Below are 11,904 nucleotides of genomic sequence, written 5' to 3'. Positions count from 1 at the left end.
TCCTTGAACACATTGCTAAGTATGTAGAAGCAGTTAGTTAATACAGTGGATAGAATATTGAATCTAAAATCCAGAAATTCCAATCTAGCCTCAGAAAGTTATTAGCTATGAAACGCAAGGCAAATCCCTTCGCTTGTGTCTCTCAGTTTTCTCATCTGTGAAATGGGAATAATAATAGCATCTCTCTTTTGAGGGTCAAATGAGATATTTGGTAAGTGCTTTGAAAACTTTAAAGCTCCTTATCAATGCGTTGATATTTATCCCCAAAGAGATCAAAGGTAAAAAGAAAGTTCCCACATAAACTAAAATAGTCAAAGGACCATTGAGCCATGACACCTTGGAATTAGGATATACAGGCAGAATGGTGTAGCTAGCCAGCCAGCCAGGCTAGAAAGGAAGCCCTGAAAAGTTAGGGTGCCTGGTACTCAAGCCAACGGTTGGGTTTGCACTCAGAACTAGGGATTACACTATGCCCTACAGGAACTGAAGAGAGTTATGAATCTAATCCCCTTCTCCTTCCCAGGGACTAAGGTGGGGGGTGGGGGATGGAGTTATGCCTTCTACATGTTGGGGTAGTAAATTTATATATTTGGAATAATATTTCTTTGTAAAAGCATAATGACATATTACAGTTCTGTAAGAGTTCATGAATATGAAGAATTAAGAGAAGCATTAGAAGAAATTTGAAATGAGAAAATGATAGATACATAAAATAATATGTAAGTAAAGAAAAAACCCTGGAAAACGAAGTAATTGTATTGATGGAACTAATCATCTCGAATCGTCGACTTGATTGATCTTTTTTCCTCTAGAATAACAGATGAGTCTTCCCTGCTAATTAAAACATAATCCAAGTTCCTGTAATCTTCCTTTTCTTATTTGCTTCTACCTCATTTTTGCCTGATATATTAATTGAAGCAAGCAGTTATTTTTATAAACAAATAACCCTTATTCCTTTCTCCACTGAAGTTGTTAGATTTTCATTCCTCCTTGTCTAACATGGAAGAGTAGTTTTGACAAGAATTATTCAACATATTTTTGTTTAAAGAGAACCGTTTTCAGGTTCACCTATCCAAAGCCACAGTTCAGTAGTATAAGTGAATAATATATAGCATTTATCAGAGGGGAAATAGTCATTCATTGAGAAGAAAATCATACCAATTTGCTAGGGAGACACTTTTCTTGTTATAGTTTGTACCATAAGCATATGTATTAAGGAGGAATGTAAATTTCCATTATTCTTATCCTCCAAGTGGATCATCTTCTTGTAATGGGATTACTTTAGTTGGGGGTCTACATGTAAAGAGAGGAGGTAATCTAATTTACTAGATGGTGTAGTGTAGAAACTGTTCAGATGGAAGAGAGACACTTATATCCTTTAGATCCTTTGGTTTTCAAATCATGAGTCACTGCATAACTCCTCAGGCAAATCCAATCACACCAAAAAGATCAAAACTCCTAGAAATCATGCGCAAAGGGCAACAAAAGTGAGCATACCCTTTGACGCAGCAATACCACTACTGGGTCTATACCCTGAAGAAATGATGAAAAAGGGTAAAAACATCACTTGTACAAAAGTATTCATAGCAGCCCCTGTTTGTGGTGGCAAAGAACTGGAAATCAAGTGAATGTCTATCTACTGGGGAATGGCTTAGCAAACTGTGGTCTATGTATGTCATGGAAAACTACTGTTCTATTAGAAACCAGGAAGGATGGGAATTCAGGGAAGCCTGGAAGGATTTTGCATGAACTGATGCTGACCCAAGATGAGCAGAACCAGAAAAACATTGTACACCCTAACAGCAACATGGGGGCGAGGATCAACCTTGGATGGACTCACTCATTCCATCAGTGCAACAACAGGGACAATTTGGGACTATCTGCCATGGAGAATACATCTGTATCCAGAGAAAGAACTGTGGAGTTTGAACAAAGACCAAAGACTATGACCTTTAATTTAAAAAAAAAACCTGATCTTATTATGTAATTTTGCTATCTCTGATACTTTATTTTTTCCCTTAAGGATATGATTATGATTTCTCTCTCATCACATTCAACTGAAATCAATGTACACCATGGAAAAAATGTAAATACTAACAGACTTGTGGGGGTGGGGGGAGGGAAGCAAGATTGGGGGAAAAATTGTAAAACTCAAAATAAATAAAATCTTTCTATGAAAAAAAAGAAATCAAAATATTTGTACCAATTCACAGATCACCAAAAATGTACCAGCTTTAGCCTTTATTTCATTTATGCCAATTTACTGAGTATGAGATGAAACCTTGGGGTTGGTTTAATTTATATTTTCTTATTATTACTGATATGATACAATCTTTCATAGAGCTATTGATAGTGGGTAATTCTTTTGAGACCTGTTTGTTCATATGCTTTGACTACTTATCTATTAGGGAGTGACTTTTGGGACATATTAGAATTTGTACAGTCTGTTCGTTTTCTACATATCTTAGATGTCATTTAAAAAATGAGTCAGGGGGGGACCTCTAGGTGGCATAGTGGATAAAGCACCGGCCCTGGAGTCAGGAGTACCTGGGTTCAAATCCAGTCTCAGACACTTAATAATTACCTAGCTGTGTGGCCTTGGGCAAGCCACTTAACCCTGTTTGCCTTGCAAAAATCTAAAAAAAAAAAATGAGTCAGAAAGGCAATCTAGTAATAAAGAATAGAGAATTGCCCTCAAAATTAGGAAGGCATAGGCACAAGTCCTGCCTCTGACACATACTCGATGTGTGACCCTGGGCAAACAGACCCTGACAGAGCAGTGACATGACTTGCCAAGGGTCACACTGGCATTAGGTGCAGGGCAAGATTTGATACCACCTTTTTTTTGATTCCAAATTTAGTACAATTTCCAATGAATTGATTGACTTGGAATTCTAGATTCCCACTAGAAGTGAATCTCAAAATATTATAAACAATAATACAAAAAAAAGGAGGAAACATACTAAACCCAGTAGGATTGAATAGTCCTAAAAAGCAATCTAAAAATACCAAAAGCATAGCAACAGGATAGAATTCTTCAACGTACTAAAGGTAATAAACCCACTAATAACAAGGACCAGTCAGAGTTTAAAATGATCAGTTGTCAACGTGGCTAGTTTCTGAGGGGTGTCTTGGAATGCTGGCCCTGGTGAGCTTGAGTTTCAGGTAGAGGGTGGGGAGATTTAGATAGTGGGTTTTTCCAAGAAGCTCCTAGGAGTGGGATCTCTTCCTGATCTTCTCAGGGCATTGTGCTCTTAAGCTTTTACCTGTGACATAATGACATAATGGCTTGTGATACCTGGGCAGAAAGGGACATTGGAATGAAGGTAGCATACTCCTAGTTTCTCTTTTCTCTGACACTCCTTTTTATCATCTCCTCATAAGGAAAAAGTCTTTTGGTCTATCTTTCTTGTGGACCAGGAGCACTCATCCAAGAAATAGTATTTTCTGTCACACTAGAAGTGATAGCAAGGCATATTGGATATTAACTGAACTTTCTACCAAGAACATTTTTCTTCAAATCATTCAAGGCCAAGACAGCACTGAATGAGTGGGATGAGATTTACTGAATATGCTTGGAAATAAGATTTGGAAATAGACAAAACTCTTGGAATCTTCACCCCCCAAAATAATCCTAATAAAAGAAATTCTGATGCTTTCCCACCAAAAACACAGGGTGACATTTAATGTCCTTCGAATGCAAACATGACAGGTACATATCATTTCTAGAAAGTTTTCTTGAACAGACTTGCACTAGATTGTTCTAGATATACACACACACACATATAATAAAGTAGAAAATTGAGGCAATACCACTAAAAAGGAGGCAGAAACCAGTTTGTGTTTAATTGCAAGTTTCAGAAAAAAAGCGGTCTGTGGCACATGTGTATGTGTTGGGGCATTTTTGGCTGAACTCAATATATATCAAGCAATGGGTGATCATTATTCTTTTATTACTTATTTTACTACTTCAAGAGCAAATATGTGAACAGAAGTCTAAAATTAGTGAAAAATCATTTAAGAATAATGGCTTTACCTATACATATGAATTTGGTATTAGAATCTTTCTCTACTAACCCACCCTATAATATAGAAATCCCTTGCAGGACACTTACTTTTCTTGGTGGCACTAAAAGCCTTTGGATAAATATTCAAGCCTGATATTTACCAACTGAGAAAAGCGGGTTAGCATTTCTGACCTTCCACAAATGTTCTCAAGCTCTACAATTACAGCTTAAAATATTGCTTTCACATTTCTAATTTCCCAAGATAGCCTGGAGAGGGTGAGGTGAAGGTGGTAGGAGGCAAATGACATTTCTGCAACAGCACAATCTAATGTTCTGGGTTTACACGTCAACCCAGCAGTTGTCCAGTATGATCATCAAGAGGCAAGGTATTGGCACCAACATGTCCTAAAGGTGGTTACTCACCTTGCAAATTTCTAAAGCAGGATGGGAAGTACTCTTTTACTAAACAGATCACTCAATAACCACCGAGTTTTGAATTTACACTAGGCCTTGATTTCTCCCTATTTGAGTGACAAAATCAAAATCAATATCAATTCATGGTTTTCCAGTACAATACCTAAAATTAGTGTTTTTGGTAATCTGTGAATTTCCTTTTACTGATTTTTTTGCCATATTACATAATTGGTAGACTACCTGACAATCAGTTAGTTAAGGCCAAAGTAAAATCAACATCAGGGGAAACTAGGTGGCACAGTGAATAGAGCACTGGGCTTGGAATCAGGAAGACTCATCTTCCTTAGTTCAAATTCAGCCTCAGTCACTTACTAGCTCTGTAACCTTAGGCAAGTCACTTAACTCAGTTTGACTCAGTTTCCTCATTTCTAAAATGGACTAGAGAAGGAAATGGCAAACCACATCAGTATCTCCCCAAAATAGTCTAAATAGGGCAACAAAGAATCTGAAATAACTCAACAACAACTCCCTCCCATCAAATTAGAGAAAGGGATAAGGGGAAGTGAAGGAAAATCAGCACTTAAATAGCACTAGTGGATCGGCTGTTGCACTATGTTATCAATATGATCTCATTTGAATCTCACAAAAACCTTTCAAAGTAGATGCTTACTTAAGTAGGTGCTTTCCTCACTTAACAGTTGAGGAAACTGAGGCAAAAAGAAAGTGTGACTTACCTAGGGCCACACAGCTAGGAAGCATCTGAGGTCAGCCACTGAGGCCTCTGCATCTTAGAATCTCTCCCTAGTTTCATTCCAGCCATGGCTCCCTCCTACACAAGTCCTTCTCCTGGTCATCCTCTTAAAATTATGCTATCCTTTGATATACTTTGACTCTAGAGACATACTATCCCCTCCCTGAGTCGTGCCAAAGACAAAGTATTTACTCCTATCCCTATTTTATAGTTCAAAGTATTGGAAGAGAAGAAACATAGATGTCTCTTTTCCCACTTAGCCCCACAGAGCTTTGCTCATTACAAGCTAGTGATGGGAAGGACATGGTCAGACACACGCATTAGTTTTGCAGTATTTTTTATCACCAAAACATCCATGAAGTCACTGTAATGATGGACACATACCTATACACCTTGGTTCTGTTACTATAAAAAAGCACTAGAGTCAGGGGAGAACAAGCTCTTAAAGTGCTTTTCCAAAAAGGCACCAGACCTGCATGTTTCCAAGTTAAATGAGATGAAGATGACTTTGTTCTATGATCCCTGAAATTCAGTATAAACTAAGACATACAAGAGGGAGGGACGTGCATTTGTCAAAGGTGTTTGCCACTGTCATGGAGAATGTCCTTTGAAAACTTCAAATGGTGTTTCTATAAATGGCTAAGGCTTCCAGATGTTCCTGTTGGAAAAAGACCTTGTACTGACTGCCACAAGCTCCAGAACACAGAAGGGCCTCATTAAGATCCATGCCACACAAGAGATAAACCAAACAATAGTTACTGGAAAACGAAATGAAAGAGTGTCTATTTTCCAGTCAATGTAACATGCAGGTGGAGACAGCAGTATGGCTATCTTGGACACTGGAGAGGGAAAATGGATTGGAGAAAGATAATGGGCTGGATAGCATCAGTAAAATGCAAAATGCTTTCAATGATCCCAAGTTGCTCTCCCATAGAGAAACCCATCTTTTTTAACACTAACATTTTGCTGATGATGCTACTATGGCATCAAATGATGAAATAACTTCAATTTTCAAAGAATCAAAAGGGCAATGGATAGACAAATGAGAATGAGAGAGAGAGAGAGAGAGAGAGAGAGAGAGAGAGAGAGAGAGAGAGACCGACTGAACCCTATTAGGAACATACAGTTTGCACAAAAGAAATGGGATAAAGGCTTTCATACCAGAAATTTATGACTAGAAAACGAGATGGATTGTGTCATGTATGAAAAAAGGGAAAGTCAGGCTAACTGCTGCATGGAGACACAGAAAATATGAAGAGTCCTGGCGGAAGGCCTCCAGGCTGGGCCTAGAATCATCCAAGATGAGGGCTGGAAAGGCTGCAATTGTGAGGAGTACCTTTAAGGATCCACTGATGGATCACCTCAAAGAATTCAAAGCTGCTCAGTTAGCAAATAACCCAGTTAGCAAAAGAGCAGGTTATACATATCAAACAAGGGATTTCCTCATATGCCACTCTTCAGAGTTATGTGATAAACATATCCCCAGGAAGCTTTTCCAGCTACAGAAGATGATTCCAGGGGCTCAAACAACTTCTGTCTCCTCCTTTCTGAATAACTTCCAATCAAAAGAAAATTGAAAAACAAGTTATTGCATAAGCTATTACCTTCTATAACAGTCCACAATTTCATTTGTAGATTATTAGTAATGCACGTTAATATTTCAAGGAGGAAAACACTCATGAATGAGAATAGGGTTCTTTCATTTTAGTTTCCTAACACTGAAGGTGGGTTTATTATTATCCATATACTATAAACAAAAACAAAGTAAAGGACAAATTGCTCAAATGATCCTTGTCCTAGGTCATCTAGTTTGCTAGTAATAGAAGCTAGATTTGATTCAGATTCACTACAAAATCTCACATTCATTATCTAAGGTTTAAAAATTTATCCTTTATCATGCATATTTATAGGCATATAAAAATTTTAATAAACTATGCCATGCTGCCTCCCACACAACTCTACATACAAGAGTTATAAAAATATTAGAAAAAGGAACCTTTAATTTAAGGTTAATATATAAAAGCACGTCATCATGTTCTAAAATATGTACAGATGAATGCCAAATAGCCAACTGCGATTGAATTTTCAGGTTGGCCAATATCTATAATTCATTTTTTAAATTATTACAAACTTTCATGATCTGTATTTATGCTGGCTGACCTTTTCAACCCAAAGAATGACAGGAAAATGCACTTTTCATTATATTCAAAAAAGTCAATTTTAAGCCAATGATTTGCCCATTTGCCCATTGCTTTCTTCAAACATGTCCCTTTACAATGTGTGCTTTGGACTGTGGCAGTCTATGAAAACCATAGACTGACAGAATGTCAAAACTGGAAGAAACCTCAAGGGTCAACTAACCAAATCAGATACGAAAGGGATAGCATTCTATGTGGCTTCACCATAGGAATGCTCTACATGTTCTAGGCATGTTGAATGATTTCAGTTCTATCTGACTCTTTGTCAGCCCCTTTTCTTGACAGGAATACTAGAGTGGTTTGTCATTCCTTTCTCCAACTCATTTGAGAAATGAGGAAACAGAGGCAAACAGGGTGAAGGGACTCGTCCAGGATCACACAACTTGAACTCAGGAAAATGAGTCTTTCTGATTCTCAGCCCAATGAGCCCTACACCAAATTTGTTTTTACACAAATCAAAGTTGTATATAAGGTACATGGCCAGAATACAGTGCTCTACTGGCACTCACCCTTTTGATGACAGGAGGAAGGGAAGTGGGGTTCCAGATTAGGTAGACCCTACGTGGCATATTTAGGGAAGAGATAGCTAAGAATCACCCAGAACGATCTTCCATTGGCATCGCTTGAGGGCATGCCAGAACTGATGAATACTGGATCCATTTGAGTACTGAGTTTATAGAGAAAAGTATCATGTATAACACAGGATTTCCAGCAAAGAACCAAAGAGTTTATACAATCTTGCAAATTCACTAACTGCCCCCAACATAGTGAAATGCTTTGTTTATACCAAAAACAGAATGCACCAATTGCAAATATAATAATGTCTTTTCACTTTGAAAAGGTTTAGAAACAGAGTTAGGCAGCAATTCTGGGTACTTTCTCCCCAGGAATTGCTTTTCAACATTACTGTGATCCAAAATCCAATTTAATAATGAGGGCAGCTGGCTACTATCTCCAAGAAGTACTTGCTTGCAGCCCCTACTCTGTCTCCACGGGAATATCACGTTAGTTGGGCCTGCCGAAATTTTCCTCCTCTCCCACTTTCTGGGAAGCTTCAGCCATCTGCCTGCACCATCCTTGGAGCACCTCGGCCTTAGCTTTGTGTGGTTATTTTGTCCTTCGGGTATCTAGACATTCCACCCAAGGGCAAAGTTGGTTTGGCCATAGCAACAATGGATTTGTCCAAGGTTTCTAAGTTGGGAGAGAATTGTCATTGTTTAGAAGCAAAATGTGACTCTCTGCAGGCATCAGAGACTGCCTTTGCTATAAGATGGTATGGAGTGCTTCCTTTTCCCATCATTCTTTATCTTGTCAGCCCTTGTCATTTCATCAAATTCTGAGCTCCACTCCCTCAGCACAATTCTAAGAGCTTCTTCAAGCACTCTGAAAAGGTGTCACATTCATCTTTTGTTCTCCCCAATACAATGAAGCAAAAACAGTCAGAAAGAAAACTTTAGGCCTTAGCTTTGGGGAATCACTTTTGTTATGTTCCCGCTGCATCATTGGCTATTGTGAGCAGTGTGAGGCAGGACACTCACCAAAGCACCACCTCAATCTGGGCCTACCAATTCCACCAACATCCCTTTTACTTGCTTTCTTTGACAGTAAGTTTTCTGATAAGGGTATTTTTAAGGAACCAGATCTGGCCCATCTGCACAGTCTAATCCCTTACCTGAAAGGGTCAGTCTTCACCCAGATTTTAACAGAAGCTCTCTGGTCAAGGGGACAGTGGAGAAAGAATTCAATGCCCAGAGAATGTTCTCATCAGCAGTTTTTTCTGACCCCCCAGAAGTAAAGCAGTCTTTAAGTACTCCTTTCAGAGAAGGGAAGGTTTCTTGAATGGCCTGTAGACACCTAAGCTTGCAAGTAATCTCCACTGGAATAAACTACTGCTAACTATATAGCCCCACTCTGAAGATCTTCCCATAGGAGGGATAATTAAATCTCTTCTTAAAAACGGGAGACCAATTTGGCAATGTTCATGTGGAGAGAGGGGGCAATCAGTTCTGTTTAAAAAGTGGGGCTTCAAATAGAAAACAAGTGAGAAAGATTCTACATTGGTGCCAGAGCTATCAAACCTCTCCTATACATATGATCTTTGAAAATGACTAGGAAAACTTGATTTGTTTAAGATCCCAAGGGCAAAAAAACAGCTCAAGGTGTCTTCCTGAAAATGAACAATAAAAAGAGGGGAGCATGACTCGGAAGTAAAATTGGACAGAGCATGGACTTATCACATAGCACTGTGGTTCTTCTGAAACAGATCAATGAGAAAAAAGAAAACCTTCAAGAGAATCAGGCTGAAAAGCAATAAAGTTGGTCTAACATTCTCCACACAGCACAGCACAGCATGTCTGATCTCTGGGACCTTGAGGAACTCAGAGTGCTCTAAACAGGAAGCTCTTTTTTTATTAGGGGTTTTTTTTTGCAAGGCAAATGGGGTTAAGTGGCCTGCCCAAGGCCACACAGCTAGATGATTATTAAGTGTCTGGGACTGGATTTGAACCCAGGTACTACTGACTCCAAGGCCGGTGCTTTGTATCAGGAAGCTCTTGATGAAGAATCGAATGGATTATCTCTATGGCCTTCCCCTGGTTCCAGATTGAGGGTGCGGGCACTGCTGTTGCCACTGCCACCATTGCCGCCACTGCCTTCTGGGCTCAGCGGCATACTCAGGGATGATAGCTTCTCTCATCCATGGCTCCCTGCAGTGCTGAATATTGTGTGTCAATATAAGTTGATCCAATGATGCTTCCCATTGCTTCCCATTATCTGTACTAAGTTCTCTTTCAGAAAGGCATCATATGATACACTATTCAAAAATATCTTTACAAAGTTCACAACATAATACAGATCTCACTCCATGTGATTGGGTGGGAGGCAAAAGGAAAAAAAATCATATTTTGACCATATTAAATCCTGACAATAAAAGGGGAAAGCAGAGGAATGGAATGGGAACAAAGGACAGAGAAGAGGGGAAAGAAAGATGAAGTGAATGAAATATCCACTACAGATTCAAATATTTTCATGAAGGAAGTAAACACACCGATTACTGCTTAAAAAAAGTCATTGCCACTGAATCCTTCCTTGGTCACTGAAGACTCCTTTGGGTACCCCTTTCCTATTCTTGGTGGTGACAGTCTGTAGGAAACCCCCCAAAATAGAGAAAATCAAGTTGCGGCTCGGCAATGTCAACAAGGAAGGTCACATCCTCAGCTCAAAGAGACTCCGAGGTATATGTCTTTGGCCTCTTGTCAGCATGCTATGTGCTAGCTGCTGAGGCACTGTCAGCAATGTTCAGGCTGCTCTCCATGAAAAGGTGAAGGCCATGCAGCTGCTCCAAAAGGAGATAGTCCAAGTACCAGTTCCATTTCTTTTTCTGTAGGCAGAGAAAAAAAGCAGTAACAGAATATTTTATTTAAAAGCAAGAGGGTTAAGTGACTTGCCCAAGGTCACACAGCTAAGCAATTATTTAGTGTCTGAGGCTGAATTTAAACTGAGGTCCAGTTGACTCCAGAGCTGGTGCTCTATCTACTGCACCACTTAGCTGCCCCAGAATACTCTTGTTTTGAAAAATAGGTAGGCAAACTATTTTTTTCCTTTTATATCTTTGAATACTGTCATTTTAAAATATTCTGAAACTAACATTAAATAAGCTCAATAGGTTCAGATCCTAAGCTGAAGAGAAAGAAAGGCTTGTACATATAGCTGTCAATCTGAATCGTGCAGAGGGGCAGCATTCTCCCTCCAGATACAGACTAAATTCCCTGTGCAATTTTCCAAGCTGGTCTGCTTTGTCTGTGCTGTCCACTTATCTTCCTTCTGTTCTGGAAATTTGTAAATGAATTGGTGGTCTCTTTTTCTTTCCCTTCTACCCTCCACCCCTTTTGGGTGACCATCATCCCCTCCACTATCTCAACAACTTTAAAGAAAAATAAAACCTGAACAATTCAAAGCTTCTCATGGCACACCTTGAGCCTCTCACCCTCCTGGCCCTCCAGTCAGGGGTGTTTATTGACCTGAGCAGTTCCCAAGTCTTTCTTAGTGGTTTTTCTTTACAATGCAGTTGCTATTATATAAACTATTCTCCAAATTTTTTCACCTGGTGTTAAGTATTTTTTACCAGTCCTTAAAGACATGTCAGCATATGAAAATCAAATCAAAGATGGACCAGATTCACAAGAACAAAGTTACTAAGTTGAACTGAACCGAAGTGCTGGCCAAGCCAATTGGTACTCATGACACCAACAGTATTTATTTTAAAGTGCCCAGCAAACACAGTACTGGGAGAGGCAAGGAAGATATATTCCCCCAGTTCTGGAAATGTAAGGGCTAAAACAGCTTAGACAGAGGCAGGCATCCATCCATTCACAGGACATGACACAAGACATGTGCAATTACTATCTAGATACATCTGATACAAAGACATAAAAAGTGAGAGAAGACTCAATAGTAAAAGTCAAGACACTGAAATTTGTGTGTGCAAAGCTATGCCAAAAAATGTGTACACTGGTCACAAAAAGATCTCAAAAAC

At 39.1% G+C, this 11,904-nt stretch overlaps 1 protein-coding gene across 1 annotated transcript in view; it reads right to left on the bottom strand.

Moving 5' to 3' along the window:
* Nucleotides 1–2,969: 2,969 nt before the first annotated feature.
* CENPI (centromere protein I) overlaps nucleotides 2,970–11,904 on the bottom strand; it is a 59,020-nt gene continuing 50,085 nt past the window's right edge. The window contains exon 21 of the mRNA XM_074207238.1: nucleotides 2,970–10,749. Within this exon, the coding sequence (XP_074063339.1) occupies nucleotides 10,633–10,749 (117 nt within the window). The 3' untranslated portion in view covers nucleotides 2,970–10,632. The remainder of the gene's footprint in view (nucleotides 10,750–11,904) is intronic.

This window comes from Macrotis lagotis, chromosome X (genome assembly GCF_037893015.1).
Source record: "Macrotis lagotis isolate mMagLag1 chromosome X, bilby.v1.9.chrom.fasta, whole genome shotgun sequence".
Classification (NCBI taxonomy): Eukaryota; Metazoa; Chordata; class Mammalia; order Peramelemorphia; family Peramelidae; genus Macrotis; species Macrotis lagotis.
Note: the sequence above shows the minus strand (reverse complement) of the source record. Positions and strands in the feature narration are given on the sequence as shown.